Source organism: Myotis daubentonii, chromosome 3, assembly GCF_963259705.1.
Source record: "Myotis daubentonii chromosome 3, mMyoDau2.1, whole genome shotgun sequence".
NCBI classification, from domain to species: domain Eukaryota; kingdom Metazoa; phylum Chordata; class Mammalia; order Chiroptera; family Vespertilionidae; genus Myotis; species Myotis daubentonii.
In genome coordinates this window covers 104,154,908-104,180,090 of record NC_081842.1, presented here as the reverse complement: position 1 = coordinate 104,180,090, position 25,183 = coordinate 104,154,908, and the positions used below count along the sequence as shown (strand labels likewise).

At 39.2% G+C, this 25,183-nt stretch overlaps 2 protein-coding genes across 4 annotated transcripts in view; one reads left to right on the top strand and one right to left on the bottom strand.

Annotated features, from left to right (window-relative positions):
* P2RY12 (purinergic receptor P2Y12) overlaps window positions 1–7,765 on the bottom strand; it is a 58,219-nt gene extending 50,454 nt beyond the window's left edge. For both annotated transcript variants that reach the window (XM_059688131.1, XM_059688132.1), the window contains exon 1: window positions 7,585–7,765. The gene's annotated coding sequence lies outside the window, so the exon portion shown is untranslated. The remainder of the gene's footprint in view (window positions 1–7,584) is intronic.
* MED12L (mediator complex subunit 12L) overlaps window positions 1–25,183 on the top strand; it is a 394,672-nt gene that overhangs the window by 330,483 nt on the left and 39,006 nt on the right. For both annotated transcript variants that reach the window (XM_059688123.1, XM_059688122.1), the window contains 9 exons: window positions 368–529; window positions 2,683–2,794; window positions 5,493–5,582; window positions 6,677–6,786; window positions 6,974–7,109; window positions 7,915–8,076; window positions 9,851–10,213; window positions 12,209–12,362; window positions 15,507–15,718. In XM_059688123.1, the coding sequence (XP_059544106.1) occupies window positions 368–529; window positions 2,683–2,794; window positions 5,493–5,582; window positions 6,677–6,786; window positions 6,974–7,109; window positions 7,915–8,076; window positions 9,851–10,213; window positions 12,209–12,362; window positions 15,507–15,718 (1,501 nt within the window). The remainder of the gene's footprint in view (window positions 1–367; window positions 530–2,682; window positions 2,795–5,492; window positions 5,583–6,676; window positions 6,787–6,973; window positions 7,110–7,914; window positions 8,077–9,850; window positions 10,214–12,208; window positions 12,363–15,506; window positions 15,719–25,183) is intronic.

Sequence of the window (25,183 nt, the reverse complement as noted above, 5' to 3'; positions counted from 1 at the left end):
AGGCTATCAGTGTGCTTAAATGGAACCAGAACATTTCATATCTTAACCAGGACAAAAAAGTGTTGGACAAAAGGACTGTTACTAATCAGAGAGTCACAATAATAGAAAAGTATGTTTGTAGATTTTTAAATAAACTTTTAGTTATACTCCCAGAACCGTGTCTTTTATTGCCCTCTATAAGCATGAGTGGAAAAGTGTGCAAATATCTGGTATTTGGCAAGATATTTACTGTGCGATAGCATAGAAATGAAAGGGAAATTTCTGAATAATCAGTGTATCTTGTATATAAAATTTTTACATGGGAATTTCTGTTATAACTGTGAGAAAAAGGTGCCTCGTTGGGCATAACGCCTGTTTCTGATTTTAGCTCCTCTGAACGCAGGGGTGTGTGGCTGGTGGCCCCGCTCATTGCCAGGCTGCCAACCTCTGTGCAAGGAAGAGTACTGAAAGCTGCCGGGGAGGAGCTGGAGAAGGGACAGCACTTGGGTTCTTCTTCAAAAAAGGAAAGAGACAGACAAAAACAGAAAAGGTATGCCTGCAAGTTGTGTCTCTATGTCTGATTTGAAAGAAAGAAAAGTAGCATTCTGCAAACATACATGTTCTCTGCCCTCCAAGTCCACTGAAATTTTGTTATTAAATGAAATTGAAAATGTTTTGTTAGGTGAGGCGCTGTTCCTAAGAAGTTCCAGGTTATACTGTTTACACGTTCTCAGTTCCGCCTATGCACCCCGATCCTTGCTGCTATGAAAATCCTGACTTCTTAGCCCCACTGCATCCTGAATCAGACCTGGATTGCCACCTGGTCCCTGTTTTCTCCTTTTAATCACTTTTCTTTCTTTTTATTTTATTACTTAGGTCTTTGTGTTTAAAATACATAGAAATATTTCTAGTTCTGTCTTGTTGGGCCCTGAAATAGTTACTAATATTTTTAGCATTTAAGGTTCTTGTTCTAGATTAGATATTAAAACCTACAAACCATGAAGTTTAATGTTAATTTATTTTATGCCCTGAAAAGATTTCAAATAATTCTATTTGAAAACTGACTGTGTTACTGAAGAAGTCTAAAACCACTCTCAAACGTGAAAACATGGTGAATTTAGCACCAAAGGATAAGGGGGAAATAATGATAATTTCTTCTGTTCGATTGGGGAGTGGGAGTGGGGGGTGGAAGTGAAAGAGGATACAGGGGGGATAAATGCTGATGGGGGAAATAAAAAAAATTTGAAATATTATTTTCCTCTATTGGTAGCGGTCATTTATTGAGCTCTTACAAATGCCAACCCCCTATATAAAATTTATTTCATATATACTCAAACTTTTAAAATCTCACAGCAATCATGAAGCAGGTGCTGATCTTAGCTCTATACACTTTTTACAGATGAAAAACTGATGCACTGAAAGGTTAAGTAAGTTTTTTGAGAACACAGCTAAGCAGTTAGGAAGCTGGGTTTACACCAGGTGGTCTGGTTTCTGATCCTGCATTCTTAACTGAAGAACATTTGGTAGAGACCTAACTTTGCTCATATTTTATTTGTTATCTGATTGTTTTGTTATGTTTGCTAGCATTAATTAACCAACCAGATGACTCAACTTAGTTCTCAAAGTTTGTTAGCTAATGGGTGATTGTATGTACTTCACCCCACCTACCACAGAGAGGTCTAGAGGCTCTTACAAAGTTTCAAAATGGCCCTTCCCAAGTCAATCTCTCTCAGTCTGCTTATGTAAAATGAAGCAGATTGAAATATTTTGGCCTCAATCTCATTTGAAGAAATTTTTCTTTCCAGTGTAGCAATTAGTTTATCAGTATGACTAGTTAGTTGTTCTCTAATAATTGAATAAATCTTAATAGAATTTTTACCAAATGTCTTTTTTTAAAAAAAATATTTTTATTACTTTCAGAGAGGAAGGGAGAGGGAGAGAGAGATAGAAACATCAATGATGAGAGAATCGTCGATTGGCTGCCTCCTGCATGCCCCGCACTGGGGATTGAGCCCACAACCCAGGCATGTGCCCTGACTGGGAATCGAACTGTGACCTCCTGGTTCATAGGTTGAGGCTCTACCGTTGAGCCACACTGGTTGGGCCCAAATGTCTTAAAACCCCTTGGAAGACTACATTGAGAGGGTGGAGGGGCTGTGCTCCTCAGGTCACGAGCAAGCACTCTGGTATTTGGCAAGATATTTACTGTGTTATACTGGGTCCTTGAACCAGGTTCTGATTTTAGCTCTACCAGTAAATACCCCACTGTTTGTTCTCAAGAAATGTGCCGAAAAATAAAATAAGCACAGCAATCAGATAGGGCTGGACCCTAAAATAAGAGTTTTGTCTGAGAGGAAGTTTACATTTTAAATTTTATTCTGTTGTATAAGGTGATATTCCTTCTGATGTGTATTATAAAATGCAACTTACTGATGTGAAATACAAATTCTCTTCTTCCTTCTCTGCCCTTACACACTCAGTTGCAGTATGAATTTATGCTAGTTTGGGGAATGCCTTCAATATTAAGTTATTTAGAAGCATTCCTGTGGCTTTTAATATAATCAGTAGAGATATGACTTAACTCTCCATTTTTTACTAACTATTAGTAAAATAGTGAGCCAAAACCCGAGGGCAAGAAGTCAGTGTTGCAAGAAAGTAATCCATTCTTTCTAACTAGATCTGCTGTTATGATTTGCTTTGTAGTATGTCTCTTTTGAGCCAACAACCATTCCTCTCACTGGTCCTTACCTGCCTTAAGGGACAAGATGAACAACGAGAAGGCCTCCTCATGTCTCTCCAGAATCAAGTTAATCAGGTAAAGTAGAGTAGAGTATGAAGCCAGGCAAGCGTTTTTCTAATGGCATTAATTTGTTTTCCTTTCAAATGCTGAGATTAAACCAATAAGGACACAGCGTATTTGATTAGATACAGGTTGGCATAATTCATGCTCTATTCTCCTACCTGACATTCTAGTCACCACAAGATTAACAATTTTATATTAATGTCCACAGAGTATAAAAGTAACATTTGCATATTACACATAACTTGGACATGTCTGTTCTCTCTTGATCCTGCCTTGGGGGAGGGGTCCTGGGCAAGTCCCTGTTGCAGTTGGCATGGCAGGAAGACAGAAATAGAGATCTGAGACCTAAGGGGTCTTCCACCTATCAGGCAGGGTCTCATCTTGAGCCCTGTAGGTGTAGAAACTCAATTTCATTTTACTGCCAGAGCCAGGATGATACCAGTCAAGTACACAAGATACTCATTTATAAATCAGAAGTCATTTTGGTTCATTGATATGGACCAATATGGACTTTGTCTTTCCAGCAACTACAGTTCCCCTGGCACTTGCATTGTCTGTACCACAAGGAAACTAGTGACCACATTAGAAACTGGAGATTGTGGAATTGAGCAGTGTGGTTGGGTGGGTCATGTGGGATGTTTTATCCTGCTGCAGAGCCTAATGGAGCCCTCCTGTGGTGCTGTGGTTCTATGACATCATGTCTTTTCCTTGAATGGTACTAGATGAACATGAACAAGGACACTTACTTGGTTCTCCCATTGTCTTCTACCTTTTGGATATGAGAAATCTATCCTCTACGCAGTCACCAGAATAATCCTTTTTAAATGTGAATCACATTTCTTTGGTGCCCAAAATGCTACAATCATTCTTGCTACACTTAGAATAAAGATTCAAAGCCTGGGCTTATAAGGCCTTAGTGATTTGGCACTGGCTCTCATTCTACCTTTTTTCCTACCAGCCATGGCCTTGCTCACTCCATTCTTTTCACAGTGGCCACATTGCTGGTCCTTGAACAAATTGTCATTGCAGCACCTTTGCATCTTTTCTTCCCTTCACCTGGAAGGCTTTCCTCTCAGATGTGCACATGGTTGTCTCCCTCACTTCATCAGGTCTCTGCTCACAGGTCACCTCCTTCAGGAGGCCCTCCCTGATCACTTTCTAAAAATAGAATGACAGTCATTCTCTATCCCCTGGCCCAAGTCCATACCACTTGTTGCACCTGGTTTTTTATTATTCACTAGAGGCCCGTTGCACGAAGAGATTCGTGCAATAGGCCTTCCCTTCCCCTGGCTGCCGGCACCAGTTTTCCTCCGGGACTCGGGACCCAGGCCTTCGCTCTGACCCGGAGCCTTCCATCTTCGCTTCGCTGCTTTGCACCTATGTATGCAAATTAACCACCATCTTTGTTGGGTTGATTTCCATACTCTCCTGATTGGCTGGTACGTGTAGCGGAGGGACGGTCAATTTACATGTTTGTCTATTATTAGGTAAGATCCTGCCCCTTGAATGTAAGCTCCATGGCAGCTTGTGTGCTTTGTTACCTGCCTTGCACCCCTATCTCGCCTGGAAGAAGTACATTTCTTTTGATGAGCTGTGGGAAGTGTTCTCCTCTTACCCTGCAGGATACTTACAGGTCATCTGCTGGGCTTACTTCTGCATGTGACTCATTTCAACTATTTTAAGATGGTTCTCATTAGTTAACACATATTTCAGAGCATGGCAGTATGAGATTTTTTTTGGGGGGGGGGGGAGGCGGTATGCATTTGTTTTTGCTCCTGCCATCTGATCCTGGGGTGTTGCCCACTTGCAGTTTGCCCTTCCTAAGAACACCTTTCCTTTCCCAGCATTAGTCTGAATCACGGAAGAAGCACTCATTTTATAAGTGGTTGACTAATATCCAAATTGCCACATTTTTTCAAAATAGTACGTATTATCTTTATCAAGGAAGACAAGATTCCACTTCAAAAGGACACTAAAATAATACTAGTACATTTGCTAGGGTTCACAGCATGTCCCTAGAAATATAACCCAGAGCTAATATAAAATGTAATTTTATCTGCCTAATACTTATCTTTATAAGACAAATGAAATGATGTAATGATGTATAGTTGACCCTTGAGTTGCATGGGGTTTAAGGGCACCGACCCCAAGACAATAAGAAAATTTATATAACTTTTGCTTTCCCAAAACTCCAGTCATCCTCCTGGTATTCAGAAACCAAAACCTGAGAATGCTCCAGTCACTTATGGTGAAGAACAATCTGCAAATTTCCAACCTCAGATAAAAAAATACTGTTTCTCAGATGTGAAACCCATATTTATAGAGGGGCTGCCTGTATATTTACTGAAAAACCCATGTGTAAGTGGACCTGCACAGTTCAAACCCATGATGTTCAGGGTCAACTGTATTTAAAAACTGATCTTTATTTTTGTTAATGTTTAACTTGATGGTCCTCTAAAAACGTTTCCTAAGACTACTGGATAAGTAATTAGAAAAGATTTTTCTTCTCCCATCTGGAAAGGTAATGACAAAGAAATAGCCAGATTTCTGTCTGCTTAGTGGAAGGGGAGGAAAGTTTTATTTAACTTGTTAAACCAAGAACTTATTTTTGACCATCAGTAAAAGCTCAATTTAACTTAAAATAAGAAAAATTAAATTTTAACAGGGGAAACCAGTTCTGGATTTTTTTTTAATGTATTGTCTGGTTTAGATCTTAAGTAATTGGAGAGAAGAGCGATACCAACATGACATAAAAGCGCGGCAGATGATGCACGAAGCATTGCAGCTCCGCCTGAATTTGGTAAGACATTTCCAGTCTTTTGCCTGCGTTAAATTTATCTTACATAGCCTCCCACTTCCACTGTCGTCACAAGTCTTCATTGCAAGGTGAGGCGCTCTGCTGATTGCTCTCTGTGGCTACTTCCCTGTCCCTCTAACCTTCCTGTTTTCCTGGCTGCTGTTCTTCCTGTCTGGCCTAACTTCCGGACAGTAGGTAGGTAGGTAGGTAGGTAGGTATTTTAGGCTCCGGTTTGCCTTCTGCAGCCCCGCCCCAGGGAATCTCTCCTTTTGGGTGTGAGCTCAGAGGAGGACTTAGAGGACCAGTATTCTGAGATGGAAGTTAGTTTTGACTATGCTTATTTAAAAACCATATTAAAATGACATTTAAGTCAAAATTATCAAATTGATCATAAAAACAAATTCTACATGGAAGGTTTTGGTTTTCAGAAATTTAAAATTTTCACACATTGAAAATTCCTTTGAATTTTTCTTTCCCACTGGACAAGCCAGCTGAAGGGTACTCTGGGGATATTCACTGATTATTGATTTCAACAGAATTCCCACACGTGAAAGAGTAGACCTGGGGGTCATGCCTCCTGCTCATCATTACTTCTGTGTTACTGGATAATTCTGAGTGCTATTATGACAACAGGCATAGATTCAATAGTAATTGACAGAACAAAGGTGTAGATAATTGGATTATGTGGTTTTGACCTATTTAGATTTAATTCTACTAAAATCACACCATAAAAGAGGGTATCCTGAATGTTCAGGAATAAAAGAAAGCTAATTATACTGACTTATAGTAGTAGGAATCGTTATATGTAGATTTTCTACTAAGAGGAAGGTCATTGTCCCTAAGCCTCTGCATTTTCAAGGATCAGCTGTCAAGGGTCAGCTGTAATTCCTATTGATCATGTGCCCACACTCAGGTGCTCTTCTCTTCTCTTCTCTTCTCTTCTCTTCTCTTCTCTTCTCTTCTCTTCTCTTCTCTCTCTCTTTTCTTTTTTTTTTTTTTTTGAGGATTTTCTTTAATTAATCAAAATTTGGCTAAATAAAATACATTTTTCTCTTTAACACAATGCAGATTTTTTAATGTATTTTTTTATGTACTAGGTGGGAGGAATGTTTGACACAGTGCAGAGGAGCACCCAATGGACCACAGACTGGGCCCTCCTCCTCCTTCAGATCATTACTTCTGGAACTGTTGACATGCACACTAACAAGTATGTACTTATCATTTCACCTTTACTTTGCTGCGCGTGTACATGGCAGAGGCTTTGATATACTGATGTTAATTTCTGTCGCATCTTATTTTCTTAGGTACGTTCTATGCCTTAAATAAAAACTCTCAGTTAAGATTATCTTGGTTTTGCTCTGAGGTGAAAATAATTCTTTTCTGTCCCCTCTTAGTGAATTATTCACAACAGTTCTTGACATGCTGGGTGTTTTAATCAATGGAACATTAGCCTCTGACCTGTCCAACGCATTGCCAGGGGGATCTGAAGAGAACAGACGTGCATACATGAATTTAGTAAAGAAACTGAAGGCAAGTTTGTGACCTGCTTATTATGAACTCAAATGGCTTGTGGGTTTGTTATTTAGTACATTTTATCTAATTTTACTCCTCATTAAATTAAATGTTATTTGTTGCACTCAAATTAATTTAATGTGATTATTTTGCTATTTGCTTTACCTTAGCTCACTAGAACCCCAAAATAGTAAGCATATAGTTTGAAGGTTTGTCTTTTAAAAAAATTTATATTCATAAGACATGTTTAATTTTTTAAGGAACTTTAGAAATGCATTACCAAATATCTAATCAGAGTACCAGCATCAGATTTAAGATACATTTGTGCTTGGACTGGAACATGCAGTTGAAAATAATCACTTGTACTGATATATCTAAATCCAATTCATTTTACTAACCACTAACACAGTTCTGAAATAAACTATAAGTAAACAGCATAAGAGAAAAAAAACAATATATCTGATGACCTTACAGTAAAATAACCAATGGTTACCTTGCGCTGTGGCCCTGCATTCAAGAATGTGTTCCGTGCTGTAGCTCCTGCCTTCTCGTTACAGTTGCTGTCCTAGATTTTGTCATTTCAGCATTGTGAAGTTTGTTGTGTAACAAGCGTGCCTTTTTATGTGTTCTATTTTCTACCTAAAATGAAGAAATGAAACATACTCACCACTCTAATTGAGAGTTGCAGCGTAGGCCATGTTTCAAGTAAAAGAACATTTCAGCTATATAATGGAAATGTTTCATAAGGGAACTTCCTTTTGCCTTCATTGTAATTTCTGTTCCACTTCTCTTTTTCTCTCTCTCATTTTTTTTTTTTTTTTAGAAAGAGCTAGGAGACAAGCGGTCAGAAAGTATTGATAAAGTTCAACAGCTGCTGCCTTTGCCAAAGCAGACATGTGATGTCATCACTTGTGAGCCTATGGGTTCCTTGATCGACACAAAGGGAAACAAAATTGCTGGGTTCGACTCTATAGATAAAAAACAGGCAAGAGTAAAGTGTTTGTTTCTCGTGTATATAACTGTGTTAATCTTACAAAAACAAAATACAACTTTTTGTCTTCCTGTAAAGCATATAAAGCATTTTAATTTTACAGTTTCCTGTTTTTTAAATGCATATTTTTATCATTTAATGGTATTGGCATTATAATAAAAGTTAAATCTTTCAAGATCTTTACTTAAAATTGTACTTGAATTTAAGTGAATTTCTTAAATTCAACAATAGAAAACTAAAAAGCTTAGTGTAAAAAACAAACAAAAGATCAGCTGTAATTTTACTTCAGAATTGGAAACAATACGTTTAGATAAGATTTTTTGTTGCTAAAAGTCTTTATGTAGTAAAAGTATTTTGAGTAAAAATGTTTAAAGTGATGGTACTTTATTTTCATATCAATTAAACAATATTTAATGAACACTTGATTTTATATAAGATATTAAGCAGGGTTTTCTTATAATACAAGAAGAGTGGTCCATGATTCTTTCAGTGAACGTGAACAACCACAGATTTCCAAAATCACAGAGATGGAAGACAGAGTGCCTACCCTCGTAGTAGTAGATAGACAGAGTATGGTGAGGTTTGTGTGTCATGCTGCACAGTGTTAGGGACCCTGAGAAGGAGCCATCACACTCAGATGGCAAGTAAATAGTTGGAGCAGCATCCCCAGGAAAATCGACATGAATCATTTTGAAGGATTAAGAGTTAGCTGGGAGGTAGGGGAAAATGTAGTACAGGCAAAAGGGAAGAATTTATGCAAAGACACAAAAAAGGTGGCTCATTGAACTGCAATGCAGCAGTAACTCGGAGTGCTTTAGGTGCTTACCGCATTGGTGCATTGTGGAGAGAAAGAGCTAGAATCATGGACAAGTTGAGTTTGTAGTGCTGGTGGGCTCTCTAGTGGTGAGACATGTATAAGCCATTTGGAGATGTGGTCTTGGCACCCAGGAGAGAAGTCTAATCTCAAGACATATTAAGAAGCAGTCAGTATGCAGATGATACTGAGCTTTGGTTCTGGATAAAGCTGCTCATGGAAGAGTGTGTAGGTAAGAGGGCGTAGTTATGGAATGCCCGAGTAATTATTCTGGGGTTCATACTGAAGAAAAGTATTTTCAAATTGCTATGCCAGGGAAAGTACCAAGGGACATTACCAATTAATGTTAAAAATAAACTTCTTATTTTCAGAAACAAAATAACATTTTCTCCTCTGAACTCCGTAGAGATAAGCTTGAATTGAAGGAGTTTATTTCTTTCTACATGTTGGTCAAGTTAATTCTGTAATAAAATGACTTAACTATGGCTTATTAAGTACATGAAAGGTGCCCATATTGAATCAAGTCCACTCATGTTGGATTAAAGTTCATTTGAGCCCAATTAGAGGTTGAATGTTTCTTATCCTAAAAACAATAAATGGATTCCAAAGATTTATAACTGATTATAATTTAGTATAGTAAGATCAACTTTATAGCATTTCTTAGAAATTATTGTTTTGCTAACAAAAGAAAACTACATGAAAAAAATGCCATTGTACAATAAACTGTATCTATGGAGCTCAGTGGTAGAGAGAACCATAGAACTGTGGATTCTAGCCAGCCCCACCAGTGATCTGTGTGACCCTGGACTGATTAGTTAGCCTGTCTGCTCTATGCTAAGTTCTTGTGAAGGCCCACACCCGCCAAAATGTTCTCTGAATCCATGTCCTAAGCAAGCCTGACCCTAATCAGAAAAAGGTCTGAGGGTGTGGTCATAGAGTGTTATTTTGCCACAGGGTCTCCAGGTCTCTACGAAGCAGAAGGTGTCCCCCTGGGATTTGTTTGAGGGTCAGAAGAACCCAGCTCCTCTGTCCTGGGCCTGGTTTGGGACAGTCCGAATAGACCGGAAGGTGATCAAGTATGAGGAGCAGCACCACCTCCTTTTGTACCACACACATCCTATGCCCAAGCCCCGAAGTTACTACCTCGAGCCGCTGCCCCTGCCTCCCGAGGAGGAAGAGGAAGAGCCCACGTCTCCCATTTCTCAGGAACCAGAGAGGAAATCAGCTGAGCTGTCAGATCAGGGAAAAACCACAACTGATGAAGAGAAGAAAACAAAGGGAAGGAAGCGCAAGACAAAATCAAGCTCAAGAGTTGATGTAAGTGCAGGAAGTAGAGGGAACTTCAATGCAAGAGCATCCAGTAGATTTAGTGTCCAACTTATATCCCTAGAAGCACTGCTAAAAGCAGTAAAAACCTTTTTTTTGGTAAGAATTATCCTAACGAGGCACTGTCATAATGAATAGAATTAGGATCATAGCTTTTGATTTTTCTTCCTCTACTTTTTATAACTGTTTAATTTTAAGCTTCCATTGCGAATCATCCTATATAATAAAACACTAATATGCAAATTGTCCCCTCGGGAGTTCAACCTACTGGGAGTTCGACCGCTCGCTATGACATGTGTTGACCACTAGGGAGCGACGTGGAATGAAGGAAGGCCCCGGCTGGCAGCCGGAAGGCCCAGATCGGCCCTGATTGCCAGCCAGGTCTAGGGACCCTACCTGTGCATGAATTTCGTGCACCGGGCCTCTAGTATTTAATATTTCAGTGCCTCATGATTTCTCAGATTTGAAACTTGAATTTTTCAGACCTATAAAATCTCATCCTCTCACGTATTTTTCTTATAAGCTGTGTTTAACATAGTTATTGTAATTTCAGCAATTGATAGCTATAGTATATTAAAATAAAATAAAAACACTCTATTTGGTCTTCCCTAGATAAATCTCCATCTAATATATTGATTAGGATGTTCGTGAGATTTCATATTCACCACTTCACCTTCCTCATCTGTGTATTCTACTTCTCTATCATATTTCCAGACTTTATAAAAGATAACATAAACATGATGTAGTTTCACTTCTTGTTTGCCTACTAGACTTCCCTATCTGTAGCAACATTTTCTTAAAAACAACAGAAATCTGTGAGATGGTAATTTAAAATAATTTTATAGAACTTACAGAATTAATATATAAAATATCTTTCCATTTAACTGAAAAATACTTGAGAAACAATTTGAGATTATTTTCCTATGAAATTCAAAGGTGTTCTTACTGTGCAGTGGAAAAAATATTCACAATGTAGTGTTTAGACACCATGATTATTTGATGTTATTGTTTACCTTTGTCAAAGCCAAAACATGTCTTTGTCAATTGGATAGTTTGGTGATTATTATTCTAGAAATGATCACTATCACTTTTGGATGTCACTTGAGTGTCAGTGTCATCTTTCATACAGTCTTCCTGCCGTATTCCTTTGTCTTGAAAGGGGTACTTAATAAGGTCCAGACTGCCATCCCCTGAAATCTGGGTTTCCCAGCCTGTCCAGCCACGGGGATGGATTTCTGTTCTTTTTAGCTGCAAAAGACCTAAAACTTATCTCATTCCCCAAGTGAGTCTTGGTCATTTCTTTGCCTCCCACACTACTCCTGAGGCTGCCTCTTCCCGATGGGATGAAGTGCAGGCTGTACTTTTCTGAAATTTTATTTTCCCTTTGTCCTTTAGAGCTAGCCTAGACCTGTGACCCTTTTGGCTGCTGTGAGGAAGAGGAAGCCCTGTTGGGAGATTGGGGGTGGGGGTGGGAGGTGGGAGTGGAAGTGGTTGTGTTTGCAGGATGGTGGTGGAGTCTGCTCTTGCAGAATACTGGCCTGAAAACTGGGAATAAGATCCTGTCCGAGCCGGGCCTGGCTCTGAAGTATTGTGGGCTGTGGCAGGAATCTGATCTTCACCCCAGGCATCAGCAAGGCCTTTGGGAGACTTTGCAATTACAAAGACGCCCTTTCAGCTGTGGTTGGTGGTCAATATCAATATTTTAAATGTGTTTTTAGTGTCTTAAAATGAAGTTTAGAAAAGGTATTTTTTTTCCATCTCCCTTCACTGTAGCCAGGTTCTTTTTAAATTAACAAAAAGTATTCACTAAATGAGTGTTTTGCAGAGAATTATATTGAGACTTCTGCCTTCCATCTCTCCCTTTATAAAATAGCCTTATCTATTGGGAGAGAAGTTATCTCAAATAATGTGATAGGAAGAATTTGCATTCATTTCCTATGTGGTGTGTGGAGTTAAGTAACTTTTTGTTTTAACTTTATGTTGAAGGAGTATCCACAGAGCAGCATATACCGAGTGCCTCCTAATTACTCACCCATCTCCTCCCAGATGATGCATCCACAGTCTACCTTGTGGGGCTACAACCTCATGGGGCAGCCCCAGCAGCCTGGCTTTTTCCTGCAGAGCCCATCTCTTACTCCAGGTACGTGAAGAGAGCAGAGTCGGATTCTTGAGATGACAAGTGGCTTGGAGTTCTCACTTGGGGTTTTCCTTGCTTTTAACCTGAAACCTCCTTAAAACTTGGAAGTTTCAAGAGCTGAGTGCTCAGCTGACATTTATAGAATTCTCTCCATTCAATGTGTTACTTCTTCTAAAATAAGGTTTCAGTTATGAATTTCTGGGCTGATTTTGGAGTTTTCATCCAGTGCTGGGAGGAAATTAGCCACTGATGAAAATCTTAAGCCATCTATGATAATAAAAGCATACTATGCTAATTAGACCGGATGTCCTTCCGGGTGACCTTCTGGATGAAGCCCAGGTCCCGGTGCCAGAGGGAAGCTGGTGCCGGCAGCTGGGGGAAGGAAGGTCTACTCTGGCACGAATTTTGTGCATTGGGCCTCTAGTAAGATATAAAGTTGATCAAAGTTTTATATTGTGAAATTTATGTACATTTTTATCAGATATAGTTACCAGCATTTAAAAAGACTAGACAGTATTGCACAGTGTCTTTTATTATTTTCTTATGTTTTGAACTTTAAATTGTGTATACCATGGATTTCAGAAACCTGGTTCAGCAAGTAGATTTAGATACGATCAACAAGGAAAACTGCCATATCCAGAGTGGATGTTGCTGATTTGGGTATTGCTCTGATTCAAGCCTCAGGTAGATTTTATATATGGAGTGAAGATTTTCCAAATACAAAATTTCTTAATTAGGAAAGGATTTAATTTTCTTTCTAAAGGAAAGTTTGCCTATTTCAGCAAAATAGATTATTTCTGAGATCTCAGTCTGCATTTTGTTAGGCTGTGTCTTTCTAATATATCATATTTTACTTATTGTGCTCCGCAGGATAGTGAATTTTTTAATTGTAAGTTGAGTATAACATTTTTGAGGTTTAGGGAAAAAGAAGATATCTGATTCTTGGCTTAGAGCAGTGGAGAATCCAGTTTGTCCCATAAATTAGTGGCATAGAGAGCTGTTCTGGGTGTTACAGTTCTAAGTTACAGTCTCGCTCTGTCACTTTCTGCTGTATAATCTTGGCCAAGTCCTAATTACTTTGTTCCTCATCATTTTACAGCTTGATCATTTGTAAAATGGATATGCTGATATATACCTTCATAGGATGGGTGATTGAAAGTAAATGTTTAAAAGGTAGCACTCAGAAGGTAACCTGACACAGCAGACATGTTAAATAAATGATCTGAATACATTCTCACAGCAGGGCTGTTGCACCTGCTGGGCCCCGTGCTGGGAATGCTCTCCCTCAGACATCTGCATGGCTCAATGCCTCCTTTGGGTTTGGTCAGACCCCACTTTCTCAGTGAGCTTGCACTGACCACCCTACACTCTGTCCCCCTCCTCTTCTTTCTGTTTCTCCATGGCAACAGCACTTGCTTAAGTGCTACATGACACCTACCTGCCTGCCCCGAAACGTCAGCTCTGTGAGGGCAGGGGTTTTTCAGTTATGTTTACTATAGTGTCCCCAGAACTTACAGCAGCATGTAAGCAGGCTCTCAAAGGAGGTTGTTGAGTGAGTAAATGCAGACTACAAAGAACAAGCTAGACTTCATGGTAAATGTGGAAAATAATACACAATTGCCATCTCCTCTGATTTTCTCTTTAATTCCAAGGTCCTTGTGAACTTTGTAGCATTTTCAACTTTGTCAACAATAGAGTCCAGCACAAGGACTGTATGAATAGAAGGCTCAGTATACTGTAAAGCCAAACACCCTTTCACCCTAGAGTGTTATAGAAGGTATTTGTAAGTTGGGGAATTTGGGTATTAGGTAAGTCTTAGGTATGATGATATAATGACATGTAAGAAAAATATGTGAAGTAAACAACTACTTATGAGCGTTTTATATCTGTGAAATAATAGAATTTCATAAAAATGTGAATCCTATGAAATTGAGGAAGAGTGTGTACAACATGTTTCCATTTATATACTGTATAGTTAAAACGCAAAACAGTGTCCACCCACACACATACACCTCTACCAATCTCTCTTTTTCCCCTGTATACACGCCAGTATGGTAAATTTATAAGGAAATGTGTATGAATAATAAACATCAAATTTAGAATAATATGCAATAGGAGAAGGGGAGGAAAGTAACAAGGCTTCATAGTCTAATCTTTAAAAAGTATGTCCCTTATCCATAAAATGAGTCAACTACATTTTATATATTAGTTCGCATTCTTGCTTCACAAAGTTACCTTGCCATATGTTACTCAAATCAACTATCCATTTTTCCCCCAAATGATCTTCAAATGCTGCTGAATTACTTATTAAATCATATCTCTGATTGTGATACTGAGTGTATAAAAGAGTGTGGAATTTTCGAGAGAACAGCTTTCAAATTTTTGCCTCTATCATATTACTTGCTCTTTGTGAGGTCTTTATATAGACATTTTCTTATTCATGTACATTAAAGAATGTATGTAGACTGTGGCAAATGAAGGGTTAGCACCTACTTTGAAGTCAACAAATGTTGAATTTTTTTCCCCCTTGAACTCTTAAAGACATTTGGCAAATTACATATGCAAAATGTTAAGGATTTTCTTTGGTTTCTTCAGCATCACTATAATCAATATTTCCTGTTTATTTTATTTCTAGCCTTCAAAAAGATGTGTTTTATCTTTAGAATCAAGTATTTGAAGTTTCCAAGCATTTCCAGTTTTTTAAGTATTTTTAAGCATCTCTACTATAAGATAGGCATTTCCCTTAAGTACTACGAGCTTCCAATTGTCTAAATTACAAAAGGGTTTCTAGGCCTGGCTTAGGACACTTGGCAAATGTAATACATTTTATGCAAGAAATATGTTCCTGGGAGCCTTCCATAATTTAAAACCCATGTGATTCCCAAAGTGCGCCGACCACTGTTTCAGGCATGTCACTTTAGCAGTTCAGGTGGACCTTCGTGAGGCCATTCAAATGTTATAATTGCTCCTGCACCACCCTCCCTATCCTGTGAAAATTCTGCAGTTCTTGTGTAGAGTGGGATGGCGCCTTCTGTTCCATTTTGCTTCATAAAGTGAGCTCAGAAGGTGAGGTTTCTACATTTTAATCAAATCAGTAGGAATTGCTGCATCAATGTATAGAAAGTCCTTCCTCTGGTTGCTTTGTAGGTGGCTCTAGACTGGACCCCACAGGCTCCTTTGTCCCTACCAACACCAAGCAAGCCCTGTCGAACATGCTGCAGCGGCGCTCGGGCGCCCTCATGCAGCCGCCCTCGTTGCACGCCATCACGTCGCAGCAGCAGCAGCAGCTGGTCCAGATGAAGCTCCTGCAGCAGCAGCAGCGGCTCCTCCGGCAGGCCCAGGCCCGGCCGTGCCAGCAGGTGTGTCCAGGCCAGCAGAGATCCTCTGCGCCTCGTGGTTTTCTCTCAATAGGGTGAGCAAGGCCTGTGTGACATGTGCTTCCTGCGTGCACACCCTGTGCGCTTGGTGAATGCAGGTATCTCTTCCTTACACAGGCTTAGAAATACTGTTCTCTTTGATCAGATAAGAACTTGAAATGTCTTAGGTTCATTTAAAGCAGGGGTGCAGAATGTCCGGCCTATGGGCTGTATGAGGCCAGCAAAATCCTTTGGTCTGGCCCTACAAAGGCCTTAGGGAGGAGTTCATTAAATGCCCAAATATAACAGGCTAATTTTTAAGTTGATACTCTTGTATGGCCCCCGAGTGATGTCATAAATATCCAAATGGCCCTTGGCAAAAAAAAGGTTCTCCACCCCCGGACTTAAAGGATGCCTTAAAACACAAAGAAGAACTGATGGCTTTCTAGTCCCTTAGATGCAGCAGGACTGTCATCCTGGAAGTGACCTTCTCTGAGCTCTCATTCAGTATTTAATTATCACCACATTCTGTACTTTCAGGTATTTAGCTCTACTTTCATGTATTATTATTTCATTTACTACTTGGAGGTTGAGTGTCTGAAGCCTATGTTTCTTAGGTTTTCTCCTACAATGCCCTGAGCAAATCCTGTGTTTTTTAAAAATATATATTTTTATTGATTTCAGAGAGGAAAGGAGAGAGAGAGATAGAAACATCAATAAGGAGTGAGAATTGTTGATTGGCTGCCTCCTGGAGCCCCCTACTGGGGATGGAGCCCAAAACCCAGGCATGTGCCCTGACCGGAAATCGAACCATGACCTTCTGGTTCATAGGTTGACATTCAACCACTGAGCCACACCGGCCGGGCCAGATTCTGTTTTTATTGCATACTTAATGAGGAGTATGAAGGGAAAGAATGCATTGCAAATAACTGTCAGTATATGCTTATCTTTAAAGTAATTCTTGATTTATATTATTTCTATTTTTTTGCCCTATAACCCATTATCTTTAACTTTTTAGATGACCATGATTATTAGAATGCAGAAGTAACACAGAATTTAGTATAGACTCATAAAACCACGAATCAATACAAATATATAAAAAGAGGGAAGGGAAATTGTGACTTCTTTTTCTATATACTTTTTGTGTTCAGTTTTTCTTGAAATTGTACTATTTTGATGATGGTGATGATAGTAATAATACTAGTTAGAAGCAGCTAACGCTGATGGAGCACTTATTATCTGGCAATACACTTCCAAGCACTTATAAATGTATTAGTTATCTTAGATCTCACGGCAGTCCTATGAGTTGGGCATTGTTGTGATCCTCAAAGGACGTAGCCAATCGCCAGATGTATCCTGCTCTAAGAAAAATCACAAAACTTTCAAAGCAAGAAATTCTAATGTTTTAAAAAATATTTTTGTATTTTCATAACTTTCTACACATATCTCCATACTGCATTCCACCCACTTCTGCATGGGGTATTGGGGTTGGGAGGGTTATGCATTCTTAAAAAAGCTTTCTTTTCTTACCTGTATTATAAAGACAGGAAAGAGGAAACTAGTTGAACTGCGTGAGAATGCAAACAACAGTCACTACAGGCTTGTCTGTGCCCGACCTCTAGTGATTTAAATTCCCTGGGTGTCAGGCAAGATGGGCTTAAGCTGCTTCATACACAGATATTTTGAAGATTTGATTAAAATATTAAAAAGCTTTGATTTTGCTTAAATAAGCAACATGTTTGGAACCATTAAAAATCTCAGTGGTATATTAGCTTTGTTGGAGATGATTGTTTCATTTCTTGCCAAGATAAATTAAAATTTTACTGTGAGTAACCAGCCCACTAAGATGAATTTAGCTCCCTTTTAAAGTAATGTAAGCCTAAGTAAAATTTGCCTTCCAATAAGTTTATTTAGTTTTTCATGTCTACCTTTTTATCACAAGTTATAATTTGCTTTATTAATAACACACTTTCAAATGATTACTGCTAAATTCAGTTTTGAATTTATCTAAGTGGTTCCTAGTATTGCGAAAGTAATAAAGCTCACTGGGCAATTTCTAGGTAAACATACCTTTCCTCATGTAAGCCATGGCAAGCAATTTCTCCTAAAGTAATTTTTTAAAAGGAATTTAAAAGAATAAAATAATAGTGTGAGTGTAATGAAAGATATCCTTGCATTTTTGGAGAAGGCAGGCTTAAGACCCAGCATGTACCCAGAGGACCTCATTACTCCCACACTTTCCTCTAACCACTAAAACTACCTGACTCAATTCCATCACACTACCTAAAGTTACACTGCTTGTACTAATAGGAATTAACTGAGAGTTCATTTTTTTCTAACTTATTTTATTGTACCAACTATGTCACACTGTTGGATTTTTCTTTTTCTTTTCTCTTCTTTCTTTTCTTTTGAGAAATCAGAAATCCCTTCTTCAAGTAGTAAAAGCTCAACCTCATAATACTGATTGTATAATACTCCCTTCCCTCCTCCCCTGTATTCTTTTTTAACAGTTGAAACTTGCTTTAGAGTCTGTGAAGGGCTTTCGGAAACATATACACTTTTTTTCTCAATCCCCATTCTTAAAGTGCCGGATAACTGAGCAAAACAGCATTCTTATAAGGAAGAGAATTGCACACATGGTACAGTCATCAGACATAGTGGTCTTTCGTGGAGTAAATGAGATGTGTCTGTAGCATCTGCCAAAGTGCCTGCACCTGCCAGGGTCTCTCCTAATAGGTCATGTGGTTATTGTGGCAGAAAAATAATCCTTAAAAATCTAGAATAAAATCAGAATTATATGGAATATATTGGATATTGATAAATTGTTTATTATATGATTCTGGATGCAATTAGAATCCAGAAATCTTTTTGGATATATTTATTTTTCTAATAAATAGTGGCCTCTGTTCTTCATGAGAGGAAATGATAGAGAAATATTGAAACTAATTTTGGCAGGAACATTTTCTCAGGTTACATGCCTTCTCATAATGTGACTCTCTAGCTCAGGGGTGGGCAAACTTTTTGACTCGAGGGCCACAATGGGTTCTTAAACTGGACCGGAGGGCCGGAACAAAAGCATGGATGGAGTGTTTGTGTGAACTAATATAAATTCAAAGTAAACATCATTACATAAAAGGGTACGGTCTTTTTTTTTTTTTTAGTTTTATTCATTTAAAACGGGCCCGATCTGGCCCGCAGGCCGTAGTTTGCCCACGGCTATATGGTGTGTTTTTCTTTTAGTTTGAGGCTTACAGGGAAATTAAAATTAATATAATTTTTGTTATTAACCTAGCAGTTTTCTAATTACAGAAATCCATTTTCTTAAATGTAGCAAATGTGTTGGATAATTTCCATTTATCTCAACTTTTAAGACTGATGTTATAATTATAAAAGATGGGTTTTTTTGTTTGTTTGTTTTTAGTGTCACCCAAGGATCTATTTATTGATCTTAGAGAGAGAGGAAGGGGAAGGGGGAGAGAGAGTGAGAAACATGGATGTGAGAGAGAAACATTGATGGGTTGCCTCTTTTTAAAAAAATATATTTTATTGATTTTTTACAGAGAGGAAGGAGAGCGATAGAGAGTTAGAAACATTGATGAGAGAGAAACATCGATCAGCTGCCTCCTGCACACCCCCTACTGGGGATGTGCCCGCAACCAAGGTACATGCCCTTGACCGGAATCGAACCTGGGACCCTTGAGTCCACAGGCTGACGCTCTATCCACTGAGCCAAACCGGTTAGGTCGATGGGTTGCCTCTTGCACACATCCTGACCAGGGATTGAACCTGCAGTTTTTTTGGTGCATGGGACAACATCAGCTGAGCCATCTGGCCGGGCAGCAGATGCTTTTAAAGATTGACTAGTGTCTCCAAGCCTTGGATATGACTGTTCTCTAGGCCAGTTGTCTGTGACTTCCTTGGTCCCCACCCTCTTCTTATAAGATCAGGTACTGGGGCCCTAACTGGTTTGGCTCAGTGCATAGAGCACCGGCCTATGGACTGAAGGGTTCCAGGTTCGATTCCGGTCAAGGGCATGTACCTTGGTTGCGGGCACATCCCCAGTAGGGCGTGTGCAGGAGGCAGCTGATCGATGTTTCTCTCTCATTGATGTTTCTAACTCTCTATCCTTCTCCCTTCCTCTCTGTAAAAAATCAATAAAATATATTTGGGGAAAAAAAAGATCAGGTACTGGGTTTTAAAATATTTTGTATCACCCTGAGCACAGGGTAGAAATCTATGAAATGTTTATTGAGCAAATTCATGTTTTTGAGCAGCTGTTTTCCAAAGCCTAAAGCAGCGGTTCTCAACCTGTGGGTTGCGAACCCTTTGGGGGTCAAATGACCCTTTCACAGGGGTTGCCTAAGACCATCCTGCATATCAGATATTTACATTATGATTCATAGCAGTAGCAAAATTACGGTTATGAAGTAGCAACGAAAATAATTTTATGGTTGGGCCACAACATGAGGAACTGTATGTAAAGGGCCAGAAGGTTGAGAACCACTGGAAAGTTTCCTGGTAGCCTTACTCCTTAGCAGTCGGATTATTATCTACAAACTCATCTCATTGCTCCCCGAAACTGCTCCCAGCAGTGACCTGCTATGATTGTTTTAAAAACCTAGATGGGGCAGGGAAGACACAAATTCCTGGTTTCTGGATGTGTCTCAGAACTTGCGGATTCCCCTTAGCCTCCTCCCATCTGTGGAGCGAAGTTGATGTATGTAGGAATTATCTAGTCTAGACATGGTGCACAATGATGTTCAGAGCACCATCGTAAAGTAATGAATTCTGCTGCAGACAACGAATAGCAGCTCCAGCTGGTCGTGGAATTTCCTGTTAGAGACCATCCTGTATTTCTTCAGGAATGTATTGAGACATTTGGAGAGTGTCTAGAAAATAGGTGCAAATAGCATGGATGTTGTTGGGTATTTTAATCAATTTATTTGACATAATGATTGTTATAGAATCAAGTGTATTTTCATATAGCTTTAGTCATATCAACATGCATAAAGACATTTTGGGAAGAAAACTTGTATTCATTCTTCTTAATTACAGTCTTGACTTGATTACTCTTCATTCCTTATCTGTCCCTTATTAAAATGGGGCTCAGTGAAGTGATTGTCACCTTCACTGAACCTCACCTATACAGTGGAGTTAACACATATTTACTTTATAGGGTACTTGTGAAATTAATTATTTAATATATTGAACATCCCTTAAAATAATGGCTGGCTCATAGTAAGTGCTCAAAAATGTTAACTGCCATAGTTACTATCACTGTTTTATTACTATTCACAGAAAATTCCTATTCTATAAAAATGATTTTTACTTTCTTAAATATATTAAGGATTAAAAGAGAATCAAAGCACATTAAAGGCTTTACTTATATAATTACATTAATTACCCCTCATGAGATTGGTGCTCAGTGGTCACCAGTAAGAGAACAATAAAAAGGAATGTTGATTCGTTTTCCCAGTAGGCTTTTTGGTTTCTAAGACCAGAATGTTTATGTTATAACAATCTAAAATTCTGTGATACAAACTTTAGTGGGGCTGATTACAATTCCAGTATTAAAAATACCACATGTTTTATATTCTACATAGCCTAAGAGAACTATCACAAAATACAGAATATTGGTTATAACAATGCAAAATGCTGCTTAAATTATCTTCCAGTCACCTTTTTATATCCAGTATTTTTCTCCTCATACAGGAACTTCCTTCTCCACCCCATCATGTCAGACTTCTGTGAATGGGCATTTTCACGTAGGAAAAGGACTTAATTTTATGCTTTGGTTTATGGTATCACTTTATCTTGATTTATCCCTTTAAATGCATAAAAGCATTTTATGAATAATAATCAATGTCAGACAGTTTAAGATTCCAAAGAAAGACAGCCAAAGATATATGTATTTAGCTTAAATTGATGGAGACAAATTTGGAAGGAAGTAATTGGTTTGCAGACTGTCCTATATAATAAAAGCCTATGCTAGGTGTCTGGTTCGGTCGGCCGTTCAATCAAAGCGTAATATGCTAATGATAAGCTAAGGCCACTCAAACGCTCGCTATGACGTGCACTGACCACCAGGGGGCAGTCAGTCAACTGGTTGACCAGTCACTTTGCTGTGCACTGATCACTAGGGGGCATATGCTCCGACCGGTAAGTTAGCTTGCTGCTGAGGGTACGGCCAATCAGGACTGAGTGAGATAGGCCTGACATGCCCTGGAGCCCTCCTGCAGTCCCTCCCTGGCTGGCCAACCTCCTGCAACCCTCCCTGGCCCTGATTGTGCACTGGTGGGGTCCCTCAGCCTGGCCTGCACCCTCTCCCAATCCGGGACCCCTCAGGGGGTGTCAGAGAGCTGGTTTTAGTCCGATCCCGCAGGCCAGGCTGAGGGACCCTACTGGTGCACAGATTTGTGCACCGGGCCTCTAGTCTATAATAATAAAAGCATAATATGCTAATTAGACCAAACGTCCTTCCAGATGACCTTCCAGATGAAGCTGGGGCTGCGAGGGAAGCCTTAGTCCCAAGTGCCAGAAGGAAGCTGGGCTGGAAGCCAGGAGAGAGAAGGCCTACTCTTGCACAAATTTCATGCATCGGGCCTCTAGTCTATAATAATAAAAGCATAATATGCTAATTAGACTGGACATTCTTCCGGACGACCTTCCAGACAAAGCCGGGGCTGCGAGGGAATCCCAGGTCCTGGGTGCCTGCCGGCAGCCGGAGGGAAGTCCAGGTCCTGCGTGCCAGAGGGAAATCAGTGCCGGCAGCTGGGGGAAGGAAGGCCTACTCTTGCACGAATTTTGTGCATTGGGCCTCTAGTACATAATAAGTCAGAAGGATTTTTGTGACATTGAAGCGGGAGATTTCTCATAGTGGACAGAAATGATGTGTCCGTTATGGCTAGTTGTTGTTTATTAGAACCCTAATTATCGCCCGTCGAGCAGGCGCCATTGTTGGGCATCCAAATAAAGGCATTGGGTAGCTTAATGAAATGACAATGGCTGAGTCAAAGCCTCCCAGACTTGTTAGCTCCTTGGTAAAAGTGAAGCTGTAACTTCCTAAAAACATGCCTCTGAGGTTGATGAAGCCCTTTTAAGATGATTAACCAAGATTTTTGTCAGGTAATTGATTTCCTACCCTACAGATATGGTATCACCTGGGAACATCTGTTTCCTTCCGTTGCTCTTTCCCTTCTCTTCGCTCTCTAGAGGTATATTTCAAACATGCAGATAAGAATAGAAAATAATATAGGAAACTTTGGTGTACTTACCACCTAGTTTTATTTAAAACGTTCTGCCATATTTGCTCTAGATGATTTAAAAAAATGAATCATTACAGATATGGACAAGGCTCCTTATCTTCTCTCATTTCCGTTCTTACCTGTAAAGAGGTAATTATGAATTTGGTGCTTCTCTTTCTTATGAATGTTCTTATGCTTTTAGTACATATTTTTATATTCATTGACATAAACATTATATAGTATTATTTTCATACTTGAAACTGTATAATTATCTTATATGTGTATTATTTCACAACTTTTGTATTTTGACTAATTTTAAATTACATTAACTTTGTTACATGTAGTTTTATTCATTTATTTGTTCTGATTGGATGCTATTCCATTCTGAATTCTTACATTTATCCATTCTCCTGTTGGAGTTGTTTATGTTTTGCCAATTATTTCTAACTGTTAATAGTGCTACAGTGAACATTTTTGTATATTTCTTCTCTGTGTTTGGAGAGTTTCAGGGTATGTACTTGAAGTGGAAATGCTGATTCAGTTTCCCAAGTAATATTGATTTCTGTCAGTTATGAGTGTTGCCTTTCTCCACGTGCTCACCAACCCTTGATACTGTCCTCCTTAATGTTCTCATTCAGAGCAGGTGAAATGGTATTGTATTATGACATTCTAATTTGCATTTTCTAATAACCTCTGAGTTTAGGCATTTTTTATAACTTCACTAGCTAGTCAAGTTTTCCCTTCTATAATTTTCCTAATTGTCTAATTTGAGCATATTTCAAAATAATTTTATTTTTATTCGATAAAGGTAGGCAAAATAGTTTTATTGAAACCGATCTGGAGTCTTTGACAATTATCTTTACTCAGAGAGTGTAATTTATAAATATCTCTGTGACAAGGAATGAACATAAGGGGACAGACACCACTGAACTAGTAAATGTGTCCTAAAGCCTTTTATTTTTTTTCCTTGGATGGAAACCATGTCCAGGGAAGTGGGTGCTTTGCTTATTGCTTATTCTCTGTCATTTCTCTATTTATTTGAATAAGGAAGGTGCTCATTTTATTTGCTGAAATTATGATTAGGCAACTAGAATGATCTAAAAGATCATGTGTACAGCTTGGTTTTTATAAGAGAGGGGAGCAGATTGGGATGGAGGGTGAGAGAATGGGTCACTAATACAAAGGTGGTTGTTGATTTTAAAGACATATGTCCAGGTGCAATGAATTACTAGTATGTGCCTATGCCTAAAATGGTGAGCATAAATATTATTTGCTTGGAAAATTCCTCCTGTTATTTCTAGTCCTTAGTATAGTAAAATATTTTTTTCTATTAGTGTTGAGAATACTTTGTCTCATTTGTATCTCTAAAATTCTGTGAGCAGAAAATTTTTAGTATCACTTAGAATCCTATATAATAAAAGGCTAATATGCAAATCAATCGAACAGCAGAACAACTGGTCACTATGATGTGCACTGACCACCAGGGGGCAGATGCTCAATGCAGGAGCTGCTCCCTGGTGGTCAATGCGCTCCCTCGGGGGGAGCGCTGCTCAGTCAGAAGCCCAGCTCATGGCTGGTGAGCACAGCTGTGGTGGCAGGAACCTCTTCCGCCTCTGTGGCAATAAGACGTCCCCCAAGGGCTCCCAGACTGCAAGAGGGCACAGGCCTGGCTGAGCCCCCGCTCCCCCCCCCCCCCCCCCAGTGCATGAATTTCATTCACCGGGCCTCTAGTCTGTTTATTAAAAAACGATTAAACCGGGGAATTATTTACCTGAGAAATAGGAATTTCCCCCAAGCACTTAGTTCTCTTTTTCTAAATCAGATTCCCTGTTAGTGTGTAAATTTTGGTGGGACTAAAAATATTTGTTGTCTTATTTGATTGATTGAGTGCATGGTGAACCCAATGCTCTGTTTTCATTTTTATTTACTGAGGTCAGAGCTATCTAATTACATTGTCCAATAATATATGAACTGCTGACTTGTTCACTTAATGTCTTGTCCATTCAATGTGATCCAGATGTCCTGAGCTGTCCCACTGGCTCTAGGCCAGGAAGAATGCTGGTTCCCTGTTATTCGCTGGGGACCCAACATCCCTTCGCTACAGGCAGTGTCTGTGTGCGCTCTCTCCTTGACCTCTTTACGTCGCCATGTAACCTCCAGTTTGTGCTATTCCATTATATAAAATTACCGTATTCGTTTCAATGTCCAGACTATGGTGGTATCG